This window comes from Mauremys reevesii, linkage group 22, assembly GCF_016161935.1.
Source record: "Mauremys reevesii isolate NIE-2019 linkage group 22, ASM1616193v1, whole genome shotgun sequence".
In the NCBI taxonomy this organism is placed as follows: Eukaryota; Metazoa; Chordata; order Testudines; family Geoemydidae; genus Mauremys; species Mauremys reevesii.
In genome coordinates, this window is record NC_052644.1 from 7,906,684 (window position 1) to 7,929,990 (window position 23,307).

Here is a 23,307-nt window from a genome sequence, read left to right on the forward strand (position 1 = left end):
CTGGGCACCATGAGCCCATATAACTCGCCGCCAGTGCTCAGCAGGGCCCTGCCTGGCGCCAAAGGGCTGAGTGGGGCAGGCGGCGGCTCAGAGCTGCCTTTGGGGTGAGGCTCCGGGCTCACCTGGGATTGACAAGGACACCGAGAGCTCAAGGCTGGACAATGGCTTAGCCCTGCCTCCCCGTGCCAGCCCCGGGCTGCGGGACGCTGCGGCTGGGTGACTATTAGCCCTGCTCTCTATGGCAAGGCTGCTGGTGTGGCTGGAGGCTCCCTTGGCCGGAGGCCCTGGAGGGGCCCAGTACAAGCCTCCCGCAGGCTGGGCTGGGCTGGGCTCACTGCAGGGAGCCGCGGGGAGAGACGGGGCTGCTGGTGCCGAGGGCACGGCCCTGCCCCTGGGGACGGGCGGGGGAGGGGGGGCTCAGGGCCTGGCACATTAAAGGGGTCACTCCCAGGAGACTGGTGATCTAGACCAGACCCTGTGGATCCACAATGGGCAGACGGGCAAACTGGGCAGCCAGGCTGAGGGGGCCAGACAGTTACACCGAGCACGGACCCCGGGGGCCCTGCAGTGCGGAGCACCCCGTGCTGGGGTTATGGGGATTATAGGCCACCACTGCCCAGTGTGAACAGGCTCCCCAGAACAGACAAGCAGATGCTGCCGATCCAGCTCCTTCCTCTTTACTAGGGGCTGGGCTCAGACTGACACCTGCAGCCCAGAGCTCACTGCCAACGTGGGGGGCAGACGGGCATGATCTCGGGGTGTATCCCACAGAGCTCTGCACTGGAGGTGGGCGGGGCAGTGCAGGCTGGGGGTGTCTGTCTCTCAGCCGTGACTCAGACAGGAGAGCTGGGTCTGTGCTGAAAGCTTCCCAGCCTGATCCCTGCACCACCCACAGTGACACGATGGATGCAAGTTACCTGAGCACACAACACCGGCATCTTCTCCATGGGTACAGTTACTGTCTCCCCAAGGCCGAGCCCTGCAATCGGAGAGGGCAACTTCTGTCCCTGTGCAGTTGACGTCATCCAGCCAGATATGGTCTGATCCTCGCCCAAATCGAGCCCCTCCTGGGGCTGATAACGCCGTCCCACAGCCCAGCTGCCTGCACACGACTCCGGCATCCTGTAACTCCCAGCTGTCATCACACACGGTTCCCCACTGCTGGTTGTGAAACACCTCGACCCTCCCAGCACAGCGACTCGGGCCATTCACCAGTCGGAGCTGAGTCACTTCTGAGATGTCAGCGTCTGCAAACACCCAAGGGAATAAACACTCAGGGAGTGCATCCGATCACTAGTGATGCTGGCGAAGAAATGGTTACCTACCTCTCGCAACTGTTGTTCTTCGAGTGATTGCTCATGTGCATTCCAATAGGTGACTCCCAAGCAGTTTCCCTGGGGGAGGGGTCGGAGTTCACCTGATTGAGGAATGCAGGACTGCCCTGCCAAAGGCTGCATCGTCCCTTGCCTGTTGGGTAATGGCGTAGTGTGACATGAAGGTGTGGACAGAGGACCACGTTGCTGCCTTGCATATTTCCTGGATAGGGACCTGTGCCAGGAATGCTGTGGACGACGCCTGCGCTCTTGTGCAGTGCACCGTAAGTGAAGGGGCTGGAATTTTAGCCAGGTCGTAGCAAGTCCTGTTACAGGACGTGATCCACGATGAAATGAGCTGGGACGAGATCGGAAGCCCCTTCAGCCTTTCTGTGATTGTGATAAAGAGCTGTGGTGACTTACGAAATGGCTTTGTGCAGCCAATGTAGAATGCTAGGGACGCTGGAAGTCCAGGGAATGGAGCATGTGTTCTCTGTTTCTGGCATGTGGCTTAGGGAAGAACACAGGTAAAAATATGTCCTGGTTCACATGAAACTGGGAGACTACCTTTGGCAGAAACACGGGGTGAGGGCGTAGCTGCACCTTGTCTTTTTAAAAGATCATATCGGGGGCTCGGAAGTCAGCGCTCTGAGCTGGGAAACCCTTCTGGCTGAGGTTATGGCCACCAGAAAGGCCACCTTCCAGGAAAGGTAGGACAGAGAGCAAGTCGCCATGGGCTCAAAAGGGGACCCCATGAGCGTGGACAGGACCAAATTGAGGTCCCACTGGGGAATGGGCCATTGAACCTGGGGATAAAGTCTGTCCAAGCCCTTGAGAAACCAGCCCACCATGGGTTTGCCGAAGTGGAAGGCTGAAATAGCAGCCAGGTGTACCCTGAGAGATGATATAGCCAACCCCTGCTGCTGGAGGTATAACTTGTAGTCCAAAACAAGGGAATTGGTGCTAGCTGAGGTTCAATGCCCCTCTCCAGAGAGACCAGATGGAAAAGCACTTCCACTTTGCCAGGTACTTGTCACGAGTGGAGGACCTCCCTCACTGGGTCTGAACACTGAAGCTCAAGAGGGTTCAGCAATGGAATTTCTGCGCCATGAGGTGGAGGAACTCCGGATTGGGGTGTTGTAGGTGGCTGTGGTCCTGTGTGATGAGGCTCAGGCACATAGGAAGGGCCACTGGTCTGTCCACAGAGAGGTTCATCAGCAGGGTGAACCAGTGCTGGCGGGGTCACGCTGGCGCTGTGAGGATCAAGGAAGCCCCGTCCCGGCGAGTCTGGAGGAGGACTATGTGTACAGCAGGTGACTTGTCCATGAAAGGTGAAAGGCGTCCGCGATGGAGCCTGGGCTGCGGTTCAGGAAAGAGCAGAACCGCTGTCACTTCCTGTTGCTCTGTATCACAAACAGGTCTATGTGGGGAAAGCCCCACCTCTGAAAAATCGAGTGTGCAATGTCCGGCCTGAGGTGACTGTGAAACAAGTGGCTGAGGCAATCGGCTAGCTCATTTTGCTCTTCCGAAAGGTGCGACCCTCTAGGTGTATTGATTGGGCCATGCAAAAGTCCCACAGCTCGAGGGCTTCCTGGCACAGGGGAGAGGAGCAAGCACCACCCTGTTTGTTCTATATAGAACATCGCTGCAGTGTTGTCTGTCAGCACCGATACACATGCACCCTGAAGGCGGGCCTGGAACGCTTGGAAGGCCAGACGAACCACCCTCAGTTCCCTTACACTGATATGCAGCGATAGTTCTGCGTGGGCCCATAGCCCTTGGGTTCTGATATTGCCCAGGTGCGCTCCCAACCGAGCGCCAAGGCCTCCGTGACTAGCGATAGCGTAGGTTGGGGTTTGGCAATGGATACTCCCGCTGCAAAAGGTACTCCCGCCGCAGGCACCAGTGGAGAGACTCGAGAATGCGAGGCGGGAGGGTAACTATCTGGTCCAGTGGGTCCCTGCCTGGCCTGTGTACCCTCGCCAAACACGCCTGGAGGGGGCGAGAGCGTAACCTGGTGTGCTGGATCACATATGTGCAGGCCGCCATATGCCCCAGCAGTTTCATGCAATTTCTGGCCATGGTTGTGGGGAATCGGTGAAGGTTTTCGATATGTGCTTGGAAGCGCAGCTCGGGCAGGAACGTCCTGGCCTGCGTGGAGTCCAAGAGAGCTCCTATGAATTCTGTTCTCTGCGTTGGGGCTAGTGTGGATTTGGGCACATTCAATATGAGGCCCAGCCTGCGGAAGGTGGCCCGAGCCAGAGACACATACTCTGCAGCGTGTGCTTGCGACTCGGCCTTGATGAGCCAGTCGTCCAAGTATGGGAATACTTGCACCTGATGTTTGCGGAGGAAGGCTGCCACAGCTGATACCAGTCAGCTCTGTGTTTTGGGGGAACTTGGGCACAGTATCCAGCCTGTCTGACTCATGAAAGAAACCCCACTCCACCAGTCTCTGCTTAAACCAAAACCCATCAGAGAAAAGACTTGCAGAGAGCAGTGAAGGGTGTTGGGAGACACACCTAGACCTTTCCTGACAAGGGTGACAAGATTAAGACATCTCAATTAGCATAAAGAATGAAGAACAGAGACAACTCCCCTAGCCTCATCTGCATGAAAGATGGGACAGGGAGACATCTCAATTTGCATACAGAATGGAGAACAGAGAACTGCACTGAATTCTGGGACCAGAAAAGCACTGCATCATGGGAATCTCTGCACCATATGTTAATGAACCTATGGCTGCACACACTCAGCTCAGCAATTATCAGACCAATTCTAGTAATAAATCCTTGATTGATATTCAAAATACTGAAGCAGCCTAGTTGCATTGGGAGCTCCCTGGAAGAAAACCCCACCCATAGCCAAGAGAGATCAGCTCTTATTGTCTAGCCTAAAGAAAACCCTTGAGTCATTAGTTTACCTATAAACAAATTTAGTGTTCTCCCTTGAACCATTGTATTTTCTTTACAAAAATCCCCACTCATCCTCCAGTAAGTGTTCTGATGCATAGACCCAGGCTCTGCATCAGTTCCACTGGGACTCCATCTCCTGACTGATCGTGCTGGGGCTCTGCCCGTCTCCTGCCCTTCGGAACCTGAGCTACCCCCATCACCTGGGAACAGTGAGATCCTCTTCTTTCTCTCTCTGTTTTCCTCTCTACCTTAGGTATTAACCTTTAATAATGTATGTTATGGTGGTTTAGCCTCCTTGTGTAGTGATCATTATTATTCAATAAATAACTTGTATGGTTAAGCTGGTTGCTTCTCTCTCTCTTGTTGAACTTTACTCTTTTGTGTTCTTGGCTTCCCCCATTTATTCTACAGTAACGCTGCTTTTACCTAATCTAAAGATCCCTGCAGCGCCCAAAATACTGTGGGGTTTGCTCATCAGGTAGGTTACCGCCAGTACAATTGTGAAGTGAGAGTGGGGATAGGGACGTGCTGAATCTGGGACGCATAAGGGTGACAGCTTGAAAGTGCTGCTTGACCCAGTCCATGGAGCCCAGGGACATATAAGGGGAGGCAGCTTGAAAGTGCTGCTTCATCCAGCCCAGTGAGTCCAGAGACATAGCACTTTCAAGCTGATCCATTATGATTGACCCGGTCCTCTCAGATTTGATCTGTTAATGTATGTGTGGGTGTGTTCATCCGGTTCAGGGGCTGGAGAAACCTGGCCCTGGGGAACCTAGGTCCCGCAGGATAGCTCCACTGGGAGAGGACTTGCAGCAGGGAGAAGTAGAGCTCCACATGAAAACACAAGTGACACAAGCAGCACATTGTTAGAATTACAGACCCCACCCCGAAGAGAACCCTGAATAAATGAGCGTACCCCAAAGTAACGGGCAAATCTGGTAACTCAACCGCCCAAACGGGAGCATCCTGAACTGGTAGTGCTGGCCGCTGACCACAAAACGAAGAAAATGGCTGTGGGACCGGATAATGGAGATATGAAAGTACGCATCTTTCAAGTTGTGGGCGGCATATCATGCCCCGGATCCAGGGAAGGAATGGTGACAGCCAGAGAGACCACGCGAAACTTCACTTTCCCCATGAATGTGTTGAGGTCTCGCAGATCCAGGATAGGCCAGAGTGGGAGTAGAACTCCTTGCCCCTGAACTCCTGAGGAACCACCTGTATTGCCCCTTGAGCGAGGAGCGATTGCACCTCTTGCAAGAGGAGTTGTTTGTGAGAAGGGTCCCTGAAGAGGAACGGGGAAGGGGGGTGGGAGGGCAGGAGGGAACAGAATTGGATAGAATGTCCCATCCATACTGTGCTCAGGACCCAGTGATCTCACGTGATCTTGGACCAAGCATGGTAGAAGCAGGAGAATCGATTCACAAAGGGAGGGTAAGGATCTGAGTTTGATACTGATGCTTCGTCCTCAGGCACATCTTCAAAAGTTTGGCTTCGGGCCTGGGGGCTGTTTGGCCGAACCCTGGCCTTGGCCTGAGGAGGACTGTGGCAGGCGCCTCCTATTATTCGTGTCCCATCTCCTGGATGAGTCTCACCTCGGAGGACCAGAGTAGAAGTGAGACGGGGGCTGAGGCTTAAATGACTTTCTTTGGGGTGCAGGGATGTGGACACCCAAAGACTCTAAAGTCGCCTGCAATTTCTTAAGGCCGTGCAGGCAAGAGTCTGTATTTTGGGCAAACAGGCCTGCACGGTCAAAGGGGAGGTCCTGGATCAGGTATCCCTAACACCTGGAGCCACACGCTGCGCCTCCCTGTAATGGTGGTGGCCACAGTACAAGCTGCCAAGTCTGCCGCTTCTAACACAGCCTGCAGGGAGGTTCTCAAGACCACTCTGCCCTCCTCGAGGAGCGCACTAAACTCCTTGCATGAGTCAGCCAGGAGCAATTCCTGGAATTTTGCTACCGAGCTCCAGGAATTGAAAGCATAGTGGCTGAGTACCACTTGCTGATTGGCCACTCGAAGCTAGAGTCCCATGGTCAAGTAGGCCTTTGGCCAAAAAGGTCCAACTTTTTAGCACCCCGTGACTTTGGGGCGGGACCTGGCTGCCCCTGTCACCAGAGTGCCCGGTTGCGGCTGGGTGAAAAGGTGTTCGTACCCTTTCTGTGGCACAAAATAGTATCTCTCCAGCCCTTTAGTGGTGGGTGGTATTGAGGCCGGAGTCTGCCAGAGCAGACAGGAGAGTTCTGGATTGTTCTTATCACACCTATTGGAATGCACATGAGCAATCACTCAAAGAAGGACATAGCGCCTCCCACTGACAGGTCCAAACCGCCTCTGCAACAGCCTGTTTGGGATTCACTCCCTGTCAATTAATCACCAATAACTGAAAAAATTAATGGTGATTAAACTAATTAAATCACAGTTTGAATCACACTGGTAAACAATAGAATACCAATGGAAATTTATTAAATATTTTGGATGTTTTTCTATGTTTTCAAATATATTGATTTCAGTTACAACACAGAATACAATGTGTACAGTGCTCACTTTATATTATTGCAGTTAAAGTTGTTTCTTCTGGCATGTTACAGGAATGGGGGTGCCGGTAAATGAAAAATGCCAGTTAACTAAGAGGGAGGGAGTTTGCGGGTAGGAGGGAGTGTGGGGCTGGCGGTTGGGGTGCGGGAGGGGATGTGGAGCATGGGCTCTGGGAAGAAGTTTGGGTGCGGGAGGGGGCTTGGGACAGGCAGCTGGGGCGCAGGCTGGAGTGCGGGCTGCCAGATCCGGGGGCGGATCTCCGTAAGCGGCAACTTGTCCTGGCTGCTCCTCGGTGGAAGAGCGGCAGGGGGCTTGGCGCGCTCCCTCCGCTCGCAGGTGCCTCCCCCATAGCTCCCATTGGCCATGGTTCCCAGCCAATGGGAGCTGTGAAGCTGGCACTGGAGGGTGAGGGAGAACACAGAGCCGCCTGACGCGCCTCCACTTATGAGTAGGCAGAGCCCGGGACAGGTCACCGCTTGCGAGGAGCCATCCTAGGTGAGTGGCCCCCAGATCCAACACCCCACACTCCCTCCCAAATACTAAGCCCCCTCTCCCACCAAAAGTCCCTCTCAGAGCCTGCGCTCCGCGCCCCCTCCTGCGCTCCAACCGCCAGCCCAATTTCTGAAAATCAGAAATGTCGATTTATAGAGCTTTCCGGTTGGTGAAGTGCTGGAAAAAACAGCTTTACTGTATTTTGGATTACAAATATTTGCACTGTAAAAATGGTAAACAAAACAGTATTTTGCAATAGACGTCATACAAGTACTGTGGTGCAGTCTCTTTTTATGAAAGTGCAACTTACAAATGTAGATTTTTGTTTGTTACATAACTGCACTCAAAAAACAAAAAAAAAACCACCTCCCCCCACAAAAAAAACAAAAAAAAATTGGAAAAACTTAGAGCCTACACATCCTCTCAGTCTTACTTCTTGTTCAGCCAATCGCTCAAACAAGTTTGTTTACATTTACGGGAGATAATGCTGCCTGCTTCTTATTTGCAATGTCTAAAGCTAGCTACAGCAGTCGACCCAAGGGGTAAGAATCTGAAGTGCCTTCCAAAATCTGAGAGGGATGAGGTGTGGCGCAGGCTTTCAGAATCTTAAAAGAGCAACACTCCAATGTGGAAACTACAGAACCTGAACCACCAGAAAAGAAAATCAACTTTCTGCTGTTGGCATCTGAGTCAGATGATGAAGATGAACATTTGTGGATCTGCACTACTTTGGATCGTTATCGGGCAGAACCCATCATCAGCATGAACACGTGTCCTCTGGAATGGTGCTCAAAGCAACAAGGGACATATGAATTTTTAGAGCATCTGGCACATAAATATTTTCCTACACCAGCTACAACAGTGCCATATGAATGCCTCTTCTCACTTCCAGGTAACACTGTAAACACTATCTCCTGCGAATGTAAACAAACTTGTCTGTCTGAGCAATTGGCTGAACAAGATGTAGGACTGAGTAGACTTGTAGGATCTAAAAATTTACATCGTTTTATTTTTTATTACAATTATTATTTGTAAATCATTCTACATTTGTAAGTTCAACTTTCCTGATAAAGAGCTGGCACTACAGTACTTGTACTCTTTTGTTTCTTTTTTACAGTGCAAATATTTATACTTAAAAATAAATATAAAGTGAGCACTGTACACTTTGTATTTTGTGTTATAACTGAAATGAATATATATTTGAAAATGAAGAAAAAATCCCCCCAAATTGAAATAAATGGTATTCTATTATTGTGTAAAGGGGCGATTAATTGTGTGATTAATCATGATTAATTTTTTATCTCACAATTATATTTTTTAATAACTTGACAGCCCTACTCCCCACCACTACCATGCAGCCAGCTCTGGGGTGGAACAGGGTAGATGAGAGACAGGGCACAGAAACTCATGGGCCGTGTAGGAGAGGAAGTGAGGAAGAACCATGTCTCCAGTCCCAGCTGTGGGTGGGGGATGTTAGAGGTTCAGGGGTAATTAGTTGAGATGGAAATCACCCGGAGTGACGGGGATAGGAACCCCACACTTCATAAAGGGATCCCTGAGATGCTGCAGGATCTATTGAACCCCCAAATGGGATTTACGGTTACCCAGTGCCCCAGCAGGGGGATCAGAGCCATCAGCGATGGGGAGGGTCTCTCACAGAGGCGCATGTTACTTCTCCCTGCAGCGTAGGGCCTAAGTGCTGTGCTGGGGCACTGGGCTCAGCACTGACTGCGAGGGGAGAGCGCCCCCTACTGAGCCCCCATTCCGCTCCCTGCAGCACAGGCATGTAGAACTGTGTGAGGAAAATGGGTCAGCACTGACACCATGGGAAGAGTGACACTTACTGTGACCCCGAATTGGCTCCCCACAGTACAGGCCCTTAGCCCCATGCTGGGGCACTGGGGTCGGCACTGACTCAGACAGGAGAGCTGGGTCTGTGCTGAAACCTTCCCAGCTCGATCCCTGCACCACCCACAGTAACGTGATGGATGCAAGTTACCTGAGCACACAACACTGGCATCATCTCTGTGGGTACAGTTATTGTCTCCCCAAGGCCGAGCCCAGCAATCGGAGAGGGCAGCTTCTGTCCCTGTGCAGTTGACATCATCCAGCCAGATACGGTCAGATCCTTGCCCAAATCGAGCCCCTCCTGGGGCTGTAAACGCCGTCCCACAGCCCAGCTGCCTGCACACGACTCCAGCATCCTGTAAGTCCCAGTTGTCATTACACACGGTTCCCCACTGCTGGTTGTGAAACACCTCGACCCTCCCAGCGCAGCGACTCCTGCTGTTCACAAGTCGGAGCTCAGCCACTTCTGAGATGTCAGAGCCTGCAAACATCCAAGGGAATAAACACTCAGGGAGGTTCCTGTGTATCTGATCTCTCATGTCGCTGGGGAACATAGCAATCTGACTGGTCTCTGCACACAGCAACTGCCTGTCAAGGGCTCCCCACCACTGACCAGACTAATCACTGGGCAATGTTGAAGTTTGCCCCTCCTCTCCCAGCCAGCTCTCACCTAGTTAGGCTGTCACCTAATTAGGCAGACTGGACGGCAGCCTGACCTACTGCTCCCACTAAAGCACTTAAAAAGATCCCCCCCCCCTGCACTGCTGGCAGGGACCTCCTGGGGAGCAGATTCACACCCTCATTCCTGGCACTGGCAATGCAGAAATGTGGCTTAGCCTGAACTTTTCAGTGTGCCTGTGGGGCAGCAATACAGTCACACGTGGTGCAGCAGAGCCCTGTTAGAAGGCTGAACCTTGAGGATGCACAGTCAGCAGGGCCGGTGCAACCATTTAGGTGACCTAGGCAGTCATCTAGGGCACTGGCATTTGGGGGGCGCCATTTTCTTCGGCCACCCTGGTCGCTGCTGGCATTTGGGTGGAGGGAGCTGGGCAGGGGAGCGTGAGGAGGGCTGACTGTGGCAAGTAAGCGGGGGGGGGGAGGCGGCATGCAAGGGAACTCCCCGCCCCAGCTCACTCTTGGCGCCCCAAGCCTGGGAAGCAGAAGTGAAGCAGCCACGGTGTGCTTGGGGAGAAAGCGGGGCAGGGGTGAGCTGGGGTGGGGGGGTGCCTCAGGGCGGAGGGTGGGGAGCTGCGGCAAAGGGAGGTGCCTCGGGGGGGGGAGCTGCCGCGGAGGGGGGCGCCTCAGAGTGGGGGCGCAGGGTGGGGGGAGGGTGCAAGGTGGAAGTTTTGCCTAGGGCGCGAAACATCCTTGCACCGGCCCTGACAGTCAGATGGCTGAACTAGCTAGAGGTGTCATAAACAGACAGTAAAGGGTTAAGAAGTTCACCGAGTCTAGCTGACACCTGACCAGAGGAACCAATGGGGGGGGACCAGATCTTTTAAGAGGAAGGTGGGAAGTTCTTCTTTTGTTCTATTCTTTGCTCTGTGCTGGAGTGAAAAGAACCAGGTATCAACCAGGGTAGTGAGTATTAGAGAAGGAATCAATTAGCTTATGTTTATTTCCTTTCGTGACTTTGTCTTTTTGCATTAGAGGGATAATCAAATTGGGTTTTCTTTTGTGTAACTAAGGTTTTTGCCCATGGGAACATCCTCTGTATTTTAAATCTGTTGTTTGTGAGAGTAGCTTGTATGCTAATCTTGCAGAGGTATTTCTTTTACCCCTTTTCTTTACTTAAAAGCCTTATTTTTAAGAACCAGATTGATTTTTTTCCTTGTTTTAAGATCCAAGGGGTTTGGATCGGTGTTCACCAGGAAACTGGTGGAGAAGTCTCTCAAGGTTACCCAGGGAAGGGTTACAGTACTTGGGAGGGAGAGATTTTTAGGGGGGAAGACAGAGTTTCCCAAATGACTCATAAACAAATGTTTTAAACGATTTGGGTGGTGGCAGCAACCAGTTCTAAGCTGGTAATTAAGCTTAGGGGTTATCTCATGCAGGTCTCCACATTTGTACCCTAAAGTTCAGAGTGGGGGTGAAACCTATGACAAGAGGTAAGCAAGGTGGGAATGAGCTGTCCCCTGACAGCTAGTGATGAGCTGGGGAGGGGGAAAGGCTTCAGGACCAGACTGTGTTTACATGAACACACCCACTCTGCCTAGGTATCCAGCAGACAGAGCTGTGTTGGCTGGTGCTGGGTTACAAATCACTGTAGTACTTGAATGCAGGGTAGTGAAATGTTGTTGTCCTGATTGTCTGAGTAAAGGGCAGCAGAACTGTGCTTAGCCTGCCCTGACTGAGGGGGTCACCCACAACTGAACTGAACTCACTAACCAGGGGGCTCAGACACCAGACCCCTATCAAGAGTGAGAGGGGGTGGAGATGGGTGTTCCTGCTGAGGGGTGTGGGCTCTGTGTATGAGGTCTAGGGATGGTTTAATCTGCCCCTCACCACTCTTCAAAGATAGAGTTAATTGAGGCTCCATTAGGAGTCTTTTTGGTTTCAGTGATCACTAGAGCTGAAATCACCTGCTGTGAGACAGTGTTTCTGCCCAGCTGCTTCAGCACTGAGGGTTCCCCACTAAGAGCTGACAGTCACTGAGAGCTGGGTGGAGCCTCAAGAGAGCGACCTGCAGAGGTCACAGCGGAGAGGCCGGGGGCAGCAGAAGGTGAGGGTGAGCAGAGTGGTGAGTGGCTGGCAGGGCAGCTGCCACCAGAGCAAGCACCCAGACAGCAGAGCGAGCCAGGCGCTCTCCTCCCCGCCCCCATGGTGGGAGCTGAACTCACACAGGTGCACCTCTGAACTCTGGGTCTTCACTAACCAAGGACAACCCCTGTGAGTGGGGTGCGGTGGAGGCAGGGGCACATTAAAGGAACTTTTGGTTGCTGGACTCAAGAATCTGAGGCAAAAGACATTGCCCAACGTACTCTGGGAGAGGAGTTTTGCTCATGGTTTTATGTTTATGAATCCTGTTTGTGACGTTTCCCAAGTTAATGCCCAGGGGCTTCCATCCTTTTATTTAAAAGTTGCTTTTCTGCACTGAGACTATGTGCTTGCAAGAGGAGAAGCTTTGTCTCACAGAAGCACCCAGGGGGTGCTGTGTAATTCTCCAAGATTACTGGGTGGATGCTCAAGCTGGATCTGTGTTATATTGCTGGAAAGGAACCCCTAGATATTGAACCCAGCCCTGGTCGCTTCTGACACCACTGGCAGAAGGGTTACATAGATATCGACTTGTGACATACAAAAAAGTGTGCCCTGCACACCCCCACCCCTCTGCCCTGACCCCTGAACCCCCCCCCCCAGGTCTGGGGTCCTGGCCGCAGGCTCTGCTCAGCCTGCAGCTGGCCTAGGTGAACAAAACCCCAGGCTGGCAGTGAGCTGAGCAGGCTGGCGGCGTAAGATCAGCATTTTAATTTAATTTTAAATGACGCTTCTTAAACATTTTGAAAACCTTGTTTACTTTACATACAATAGTTTAGTTATATAATATAGACTTATAGAAAGAGACCTTCTAAAATGTTAAAATGTATTACCGGCACGTGAAACCTTAAATTAGAGTGAATAAATGAAGACTAGGCACACCACTTCTGAAAGGTTGCTGACCCCTGGTCTACACTCTGTGAAATCCCTTGACCTTGGTGTGACTGTGAAGAGATCTAGGGCTGTGCATTGACTGGGGCAGAGATGGGAGGTGGAACTGGTCACCTTGGGACTCTGTTCCTTTGGGAGCGGCAGATCTGTGACTGCTATGAATGCCTAGCGGGACAGGGATTTGGTGCTGCAGAGGGACTCTCGGAGGGCAGAGGGGTGAAGTGTGCCTCTTGCCAATGTGGAGAGAGGTCACCCCCCCACAAGGCCTAGAGGGAACGGCTTGTGTGGCTTGTGGCCGAGGAGTCAGGGAGATGCCCCCCAGGAGGTACAGACAAGGCTTCCTCATGCTAGGGGTCAATGGCACCACACTGGGGCATTAGGGACAGCACAACTGTAAAGGGAGAGTGCCCCCAACTGACACCCCCCTTAACTGCAGTACGGGCCCTTAGCACCATGCTGGGGCACTGGAGTCAGCGCTGACTCAGACAGGAGAGCTGGGTCTGTGCTGAAAGCTTCCCAGCTCGATCCCTGCACCACCCACAGTGATGTCATGTATGCAAGTTACCTGAGCACACAACACCGGCATCTTTTCCATGGTTACAGTTACTGTCTCCCCCAAGCCAAATCCTGCAATCAGAGAGGGCAACTTCTGTCCCTGCGCAGTTCACGTTATTCAGCCAGATATGATCTGATCCTCGCCCAAATCGAGCCCCTCCTGGGGCTGATAACGCCGTCCCACAGCCCAGCTGCCTGCACACGACTCCAGCATCCTGTAAGTCCCAGCCGTCATCACACACGGTTCCCCACTTCTTGTTATGAAACACTTCGACTCTCCCAGCGCAGCGACTCCTGCTGTTCACCAGTCGGAGCTGAGCCACTTCTGAGATGCCAGCGTCTGCAAACACCCAAAGGAAGAAACACTCAGGGAGGTTCCTGTGCATCTGATCTCTCATGTTGCTGGGGAACATAGCGCCTCCCGGCAACGGATCTGACTAGTCTCTGCACACAGCAACTGCCTGTCAAGGGCTCCCCACCACTGACCACGCTAATCACTTGGGCAATGTTGAAGTTTGTCCACTCCCCTCCCAGCCAGCTCTCATCTAGCTAGGCAGACTGGATGGCAGTCCGACCTACTGCTCCCACTAGAGCACTTAAAAAGATCACCCCCGGCACTGCTGGCAGGAACCTCCTGGGGAGCAGATTTACACCCTCATTCCTGGCGCTGGTATTCGCTCCAGTGCGATACTGTGCAGGGCTGCAGGGCAGACGCTGACATAAGCATCTTGGTGATTGGGAGCTGAACACAGTCACCCGTGTCATTGGTGGTTGCCTTAGCCTGACATCAGCATCAAATTTACATGTGTTGGCTCCATAGCTCCCTGAAAACGTCACCCAGAGTCCATCCCCCTTAGAACTGCCTGGAGCGCAGGGACGCCTGGCAGGAACCTGCTGCACACCAGGCTGACAATGGTTCCGACCAGGGCAGAGGCAATGCACACTTCCTACAAGCAGGTCGGCCCCCTCCTGAAGCAAACACCTGCCCCTGCAGTTCCTGCTGACTTGCCACGACTGACTTGGCAACATCGTTTTGTGGCAGCCATTGCTGCACTCGTGTCTAGTGCTGCCAGCCCAGTACCAGTCTCAGATGAATGATGGCAGAGCTGGGCTGACAGTTGTTTCCTCACACAGGGGCAGCAACTCTAGGATAGAGAGACTGGCGTGCGGATGGATTTTCAGAAGCCCTAACATGTATCTGCCCATTTACAACCTGGGACGCAAATCCTGGGCTAGGCTTAATGGGCCCCTGACTGGACTGGCCGGAGGCACTGCTGCAATGCAGAAACGTGGCTGAGCCTGATCTTCTCAGTGTGCCTGTGGGGCAGCAATACAGACAGTCACACGTGGTGGAGCAAAGCCCCGTTAGGAGACTGGACCTTGAGGATGCACAGTCAGATGGCTGAACAAGCTAGAGGTGAGCAAGGTCAGAATGAGCTCTCCCCTGACAACTCTGTGAAATCATTTGTCTTTGGTGTGACTATGAAGGGATCTAGAGCTGTGTGTTGACTGGAGCAGAGATGGGAGGTGGAGCTGGTCACCTTGGGACCCTGTTCCTTTGGGAGTATCAGATCTGTGAGTGCTGTGAATGCCCAGCGGGACAGGGACTGGGTGCTGCAGGAGGACCCTCGAAGGGCCGAGGGGTGAAGAGTGCCTATGCCAACCTGGAGAAAGGCACCCCCCCACACAAAGCCTAGAGGGCACGGCTTGTGTGGCCTGTGGCCGAGGGAGTTCGAGAGTTGCCCTCCAGTCTGGCACAGACAAGGCTTCCTCATACTAGGGGCCCATGGCACTGCACTGGGGCATTAGGGCCAGCACAACTGTAAAGGGAGAGCACCCACTACTGACACCCCTCTACCTGCAGCACAGGCCCCCTAGCACCGCACTAGGGCACTGGCGCCAGCACTGACTTCAAGGAGAGAGCGTGAGCATCCCCTACTGAGCCCCCACACCGCTCCCTGCAGCACAGGCCCATAGAACCGCACAGGGGAATTAGGGTCAGCACAGACTGAGAGGAGAGGGCTCCCTACTGGACCCGCCATATTGCTCCCTGAAGCACAGGCACCAAAGCACCATGCTGGGGGCAGCACTGCCTGTGAGGGGACAAGGCCCGCTAATGAGCTTCCCACCCTCCTCCCTACAACAGGCAGGGGGGTAGATGAAGGTTACCTGAGCACACAACACCGGCATCTTCTCCGTGGGTACAGTCATTCTCTCCCCAAGGCCGAGCCCAGCAATCGGTGAGGGCAGCTTCTGTCCCTGCGCAGTTGACTTCATCCAGCCAGATACGGTCTGATCCTTGCCCAAAATGAGCCCAAGCAAGGGCTGATGATGCCGTCCCACAGCCCAGGTGCCTACACACGACTTGAGCATCAGTTATGTCCCAGCTGTCATCACACACGGTTCCCCACTGCTGGTTGTGAAGCACCTCGACCCTCCCAGCACAGCGACTCGAACCATTCACCAGTCGGAGCTGAGCCTCTTCTGAAATGCCGGAGTGAGCAAACACCCCAAGGGAAGAAACACTCAGGGTGGTGCCTGTGCATTGAATCACTGGTGACACTGGTGAACTTAGGGCCTCCCACTGACGGGTCTGAACAGGCTCTGCAACAGCCTGTTAGGGGTTCACTCCCTGTCAACTAATCACAGTTAACTCACGCAATTAACTCAAAAAATTAATCGTGATTAAAAGAATTTTCAAGTATATTGATTTCAGTTACAACACAGAATACAATGTGTACAGTGCTCACTTTATATTATTACAGTTAAAGTTGTTTTATCCGACATGTTGGGGGAATGGGGGGTGCCAGTAAATGAAAGATGCTAGTTAACTAAGAGGGAGGGAGTTTGGGTGCGGGAGAGAGTGTGGGGCTGGAGGGGGGTCGAGGAAGGGTGTGTGGAGCATGGGCTCTGGGAGGAAGTTTGGGTGCAGGAGGGGGCTTGGGGCAGGCAGTTGGGGTGTGGGATGGAGTGCAGGGTGCTGGATCCAGGGGGCACTCACCTTGGGCAGCTCCCTGCAAGTGGTAACTTGTCCTGGTTGCTCCTAGGTGGAGGCAAGGCAGGCAGCTTGGTGCACTCCCTCTGCCTGCAGGCGCCGCCCCTGCAGCTCCCATTGGCTGTGGTTCCCAGTCAATGGGAGCTGTGCAGCTAGCACTGGGGGGGCAGCACGCACCTGATGCGCCTTCACTTAAGAGTAGCCGGAGCCCGGGACAGGTTGCTGCTTGCGGGGAGCCATCCGAGGTGACTGGCCCCTGGATCCTACACCCCACACTACCTCCCGCCTACTAAGCCCCTTCCCACACCCAAAGTCCCTCCCAGAGCCCTCGCTCCACACCCCCTCCTGCACCTCAACCCCCTGTTGGCCCCATGCCAACCGGTCTATAAACCGGCATTTCAATGAAGATCAGAAATGCCAATTTATAGAGCTTTCCAATTGGTGAAGTGCCGGAAAAAACAGCTTTTACTGTATTTTGGATTACAAATATTGGTACTGTAAAAGTGGTAAAAGGAATAATATTTTGCAATTCACCTCATACAAGTACTGTAGTGCAGTCTCTTTATTGTGAAAATGCAACTTACAAATGTCAATTTTTTTGTTGTTACATAACTGCACTCAAGAGGGGAAAAAAATGTAAAACGTAGAGCCTACACATCCTCTCAGTCTTACTTGTTCAGGCAATCGCTCAGACAATTAAGTTTGTTAAATTTACGGGAGATAATGCTGCCTGATTCTTATTTGCAATGTCACCCAAAAGTGAGAAGAGGCGTTCGCATGGCACTTTTGCAGGTAGCATTGCAAGGTATTTACGTGCCAGATATGCTAAACATTCACATGCTCCTTCATGCTTTGGCCACCATTGCAGATGACATGCTTCCATGCTGATGATGCCCGTTAAAAATGTAATGTGTTAATTTAATTTGTGACTGAAATCCTTGGGGGAGAATTGTGTAGCGCCTGCTATGTATTTTGCCTGCATTCTGCCATATCTTTCATGTTACAGCAGTCTCGGATGATGACTCAGCACACGTTGTTCGTTTTAAGAACACTTTCACTGCAAATTTCACAAAACGCAAAAAAGGTACCAATGTGAGATTTCTAAAGCTAGCTGCAGCACTTGACCCAAGGTTTAAGAATCTGAAGTGGCTTCCAAAATCTGAGAGGGACGAGGCGGGGAGCACGCTTTCAGAAGTCTTAAAAGAGCAATATTCCAATGTGGAAACTACAGAATCTGAACCACCAAAAAAGAAAATCAACCTTCTGCTGGTAGCATCTGACTCAGATGATGAAAATGAACATTTGTTGGTCAGCAATGCTTTGGATTGTTATTGAGCAGAACCCATCATCAGCAAGGACATATGTTCTATGGAATGGTGGTCGAAGCATGAAGGGACAAATGAATTTTTAGCGTGTCTGGCACATAAATGTTTTCCTATGCCAGCTACAACAGTGCCATGCGGATACCTGTTCTCACTTCCAGGTAACATTGTTGTCATAACTATAAAGGGAAGGGTAACAGCCCTCCTGTGTACAATACTATAAAATCCCTCCTGGCCAGAGACACCAAAATCCTTTTACCTGTAAAGAGTTAAGAAGCTCAGGTAACCTGGCTGACACCTGACCCAAAGGACCAATAAGGGGACAAGATACTTTCACATCTTGGTCGGAGGAAGGCTTTTGTTTGTGTGCTCTTTGTTTTGGGGTTGTTCGCTCTTGGGACTAAGAGGGACCAGACATCAATCCAGGCTCTCCAAATCTTTCTGAACAAGTCTCTCATATTTCAAACTTGTAAGTAACAGCCAGGCAAGGCGTGTTAGGTTTATCTTTGTTTTGTCAACTTGTAAATGTTCCTTTTGCTAAAGGGTTTACCTCTGTTTGCTGTAACTTTGAACCTAAGGCTAGAGAGGGTTCCTCTGGGTTCTATGAATCTGATTACTCTGTAAAGTTATTTTCCATCCTGATTTTACAGAGATGATTTTTACCTTTCTTTCTTTAATTAAAAGCCTTCTTTTTAAGAACCTGATTGATTTTTCCTTGTTTTAAGATCCAAGGGGGTTGGATCTGGACTCACCATGAATTGGTGGGGGGGAAAGGAGGGGGAATGGTTAATTTCTCCTTGTTTTAAGATCCAAGGGTTTGGATCAGTGTTCACCAGGAACGTGGTGGAGAAGTCTCTCAAGGCTACCCAGGGAAGGATTATAGTACTGGGGAGAGAGATATTCTGCGGGGGAGGTAGACAGAGTTTCCCAAATGACTCATAAATAATTTGGGTAGTGGCAGCAAAACCAGATCTAAGCTGCTAATTAAGCTTAGAGGTTCTCATGCAGGTCCTTACATCTGTACCCTAGAGTTCAGAGTGGGGAAGGAACCTTGACAATTGTAAACAAGAACCAAGCAGCATTATCTCCTGCGAATGTAAACAAACCTGTCTGTCTGAGCGATTAGCTGAACTAGATGCAGGACTGAGTGGACTTGTAGGATCTAAAATTTTACATAGTTTTATTTTTGATTGTAGTTATTATTTGTAAATCATTCTACATTTGTAAGTTCAACTTTCCTGATAAAGAGTTGGCACAACAGTACTTATATGAGGTGAACTGAAAATACTATTTCTTTTGTTTGTTTTTTACAGTGCAAATATTTGTAATAAAAATAAATATAAAGTGAGCACTGTACACTTTGTATTCTGTGTTATAATTTAAATCAATATATTTGAAAATGAAGAAAAAATCTCCCAAAATTGAAATAAATTGTATTCTATTATTGTGTAAAGGGGCGATTAATTGTGCAATTAATCATGATTAATTATTTATCTCACAATTAATCATGATTTTTTAAAATAACTTGACAGCCCTACTCCCCACCACTACCATGCAGCCACCTGAGGGGTGGAATAGGGTAGATGAGAGACCGGGCACAGAAACTCATGGGCTGTGTAGGAGAGGAAGTGAGGAAGAACCTGTCTCCAGTCACAGTAGTGGGGCATATTCCAGGTTCCGGGGTAATTAACTGAGACGGAAATCACCCGGAGTAATGGGGATAGGAACCCCACACTTCATAAAGAGATCCCTGAGTGGCTGCAGGATCCATTCAACCCCAAATCCCACAAATGGGTTCCACGGTTACCCAGCGCCCCATTGTGCTGTAGTGGGGCAGGGGGATCAGAGCGATCAGTGATGGGGAGGGTCTCTCACTGAGGCGCACGTACTGCTCCCTGCAGCGCAGGCCCTAAGTGCTGTACTGGGGCACTGACTGCGAGGGGAGAACACCCCCTACTGAGCCCCCATCCCACTCCCTGTAGCACAGGCATGTAGAACTGTGTGGAGAAATGGGGTCAGCATTTACACCATGGACTTACTTACTGTGACCCTGAACCCGCTCCCTTAAGTGCAGGCCCTTAGCACCATGATGGGGCAATGGAGTCAGCGCTGACTCAGACCGGAGAGCTGGGTCTGTGCTGAAACCTTCTCAGCCCGATTCTTGCACCACCCACAGTGACGTGATGGAGGAAGGTTACCTAAGCACTTGACACCGGCATCTTCTCCGTGGGTACAGTCATTCTTTCCCCAAGGCGGAACCCTGCAATGGGAGAGGGCAGCTTCTGTCCCTGCGCAGTTGACATTATCCAGCCAGATAGGGTCTGATCCTTGCCCAAATCGAGCCCCTCCTGGGGCTGATGACGCCGTCCCACAGCCCAGCTGCCTACACACGACTTGAGCATCAGTCATGTCCCAGCCGTCATCACACACAGTTCCCCACTTGTGGTCGTGAAGCACCTCGACCCTCCCAGCGCAGTAACTGGTGCCATTTGCCAGTCGGAGCTGAGCCAGTTCTGAGATGCCAGCGTCTGCAAACACCCAAGGGAATAAACACTCAGGGAGGTTTCTGTGCATCTGATCTCCTCTTGCTGGGGAACATAGCAATGTGATCGGTCTCTGCACACAGCCACTGCCTGTCAAGGGCTCCCCACCACTGACCACGCTAATCACTTGGGCAATGTTGAAGTTCGTTCACTCCCCTCCCAGCTGGCTGCCACCTAGTTAGGCAGACTGGACGGCAGTCTGACCTACTGCTCCCACTAGAGCACTTAAAAAGATCACCCCCCACAATACGGGCAGGGTCTTCCTGGGGAGCAGATTTACGCCCTCCTGGCGCTGGTATTCGCTCCAGTGCGACACTGTGCAGCACTGTGGGGCAGACGCTAATATAAACATCCTGGTGATTGGGAGCTGAACACAGTCACCCATCTCATTAGTGGTTGCCTTAGTCTGACATCAGCATCAAATTTACATGTGTTGGCTCCATAGATCCCTGAAAACCTCCCCTAGAGTCCATCCCCCTTAGAACTGCCTGGAGCGCAGGGACGCCTGGCAGGAACCTGCTGCACACCAGGCTGACAATGGCTCCGACCAGTGCAGAGGCAATGCACACTTCCTACAAGCAGGTCGGCCCCCTCCTGAAGCAAACACCTGCCCCTGCGGTTCCTGCTGATTTGCCACGACTGACTTGGCAACATCGTTTTGTGGCAGCCATTGCTGCACTCGTGTCTAGTGTTGCCAGCCCAGTACCAGTCTCAGATGAATAATGGCAGAGCTGGGCTGACAGCTGTGTCCTCACAGAGGGGCAGCAACTCTGGGATAGAGAGACTGGTGCTGATGGATTTTCAGAAGCCCTAACTTGTATCTGTCCATTTACAACCTGGGACACAGATCCTGGGCTAGGCTTAATGGGCCCCTGACTGGACTGGCCGGAGGCACTGCTGCAATGCAGAAACGTGGCTGAGGCTGATCTTCTCAGTGTGCCTGTGGGGCAGCAATACAGAAGTGGTGGAGCAGAGCCCTGTTAGAAGACTGGACCTTGAGGATGCACAGTCAGATGGCTGAACAAGCTAGAGGTGAGCAGGGTGGGAATGAGCTCTCCCCTGACAGCTAGTGATGAGCTGGGGAGGGGGAAAGGCTTCAGGACCAGACTGTATTTAAAAGAACACACCCACGCTGCCTAGGTATCCAGCAGACAGAGCTGTGTTGGCTGGTGCTGGGTTACAAATCACTGTAGTACTTGAATGCAGGGTAGTGAAATGTTTTTGTCCTGATTGTCTGAGTAAAGGGCAGCAGAACTGTGCTTAGCCTGCCCTGACTGAGGGGGTCACCCACAACTGAACTGAACTCACTGACCAGAGGGCTCAGACACCAGACCCCTATCAAGAGTGAGAGGGGGTGGAGATGGGTGTTCCTGCTGAGGGGTGTGGGCTCTGTGTAAGGGGTCTAGCCATGGTTTAATCTGTCCCTCACCACTCTTGAAATATAGAGTTAATGAAGGCTCCATTAGGAGTCTTTTTGGTTTAAGTGATCACTAGAGCTGAAATCATCTGCTGTGAAACCTTGTTTTTGTCCAGTCTGCTTCAGCACTGAGGGTCCCCACTAGCAGCTGACAGTCACTGAGAGCTGGGTGGAGCTTCAAGAGAGCGACCTGCAGCGGTCACAGCAGAGAGGCCGGGGGCAGCAGAAGGTGAGGGTGAGCAGAGTGGTGAGTGGCTGGCAGGGCAGCTGCCACCAGAGCAAGCACCCAGACAGCAGATCATCCAGGCGCTCTCCTCCCCGCCCCCATGGTGGGAGCTGAACTCACACAGGTGCACCTCTGAACTCTGGGTCTTCACTAACCAAGGACAACCACTGTGAGTGGGGTGCAGTGGAGGGAGTAGGGAGGGGCACCTTAAAGGAACTTTTGGTTGCTGGACTCAAGATCCTGTGGCAAAAGACACTGCCCAATGTACTCTGGGAGAGGTGTTTTGCTCATGGTTTTATGTTTATAAATCCTGTTTGTGACGTTTTCCCAAGTTAATGCCAGGGGGCCTTCCCTCCTTTTATTAAAAAGTTTCTCTCCTGTACTGAGACTCTGTGCTTAAAAGAGGGGAAGCTTTGCCTCGTAGAAGAACTCAGGGGGTTGTGCGCAATTGTCCCAGATTACTGGGTGGGTGCTCAAGCCAGATCTGTGTTGTACTGCTGGAAAGGAACCCCTAGATCAGGGGTCAGCAACCTTTCAGAAGTGCTGTGCCAAGTCTTCATTTATTCACTTTAGTTTAAGGTTTCGCATGCCAGTAATACATTTTAACGTTTTTAGAAGGTCTCCTTCTATAAGTCTATAATATATAACTAAACTATTGTTGTATGTAAAGTAAATAAGGTTTTAAAAATGTTTAAGAAGCTTAATTTAAAATTAAATTAAAATGCAGAGCCCCCCGGACCGGTGGCCAGGACCTGGGCAGTGTGAGTGCCGCTGAAAATCAGCTCGCGTGCCGCCTTCGGCACACGTGCCATAGGTTGCCTACCCCTGCCCTAGATATTGAAGCCGGCTCTGCTTACTTTCAACGTCACTGGCAGAAAGGTTACATAGATATAGACTTGTGACATACACAAAAGAAGAAGACTCCCCCCACTGACATGCAGCCATTTCTGGGGTAGGACAGGGCAGCTGAGAAACAGGACAATGAAATATGTAGGCTGTGTAGGACAGGAAGTGAGGAAGAATTGCATCTCCTGTGTCCAGCTCTTGGGGAAGTTACAACTTCAAGACTAATTCCCTGAAATGCAAATCCACTGGAACACAGTAATTAGGAACTGAACTCTTGAGAAATTGGCCCTGGATTTTTAGTTTGAGTGAATGGCTCCAGGCTCCATTGACACCAAATCCAACCAGTGGGAGCTACAGTTCCCCAGGTCCCCACTGTGCCGCAGAGGAATCTGGCCCAGAGATAAGTAGACGCCAACTGGCAAAGAGCACAGGGATGCCTAGAGTTATACGGGGATTCCCTGGGTCAGATATATGCACAATAGCTCACCAAAGGTGGTATGTGAGGTCTCTGCCAAGATGGAGCAGCCCACTCGTCACCCTAATGGGGGCAAGATGTTTGTATGGGACATAGTTGATGAGAGAAGTAAAATACAGAACATGATGCTCCAGAAGTGCTGAAGTGAAGCTTGTCACCTGCGCCATGGCAATCC

General features: G+C 51.5%; 1 protein-coding gene across 2 annotated transcripts in view; it reads right to left on the reverse strand.

The window, feature by feature from the left end:
- LOC120388077 (deleted in malignant brain tumors 1 protein-like) overlaps nt 1–23,307 on the reverse strand; it is a 132,896-nt gene that overhangs the window by 93,066 nt on the left and 16,523 nt on the right. For both annotated transcript variants that reach the window (XM_039509639.1, XM_039509640.1), the window contains exons 4-8: nt 19,824–20,153; nt 15,478–15,792; nt 13,319–13,648; nt 9,257–9,586; nt 918–1,247 (exon numbers count right to left, since the gene is read on the reverse strand). In XM_039509639.1, the coding sequence (XP_039365573.1) occupies nt 918–1,247; nt 9,257–9,586; nt 13,319–13,648; nt 15,478–15,792; nt 19,824–20,153 (1,635 nt within the window). The remainder of the gene's footprint in view (nt 1–917; nt 1,248–9,256; nt 9,587–13,318; nt 13,649–15,477; nt 15,793–19,823; nt 20,154–23,307) is intronic.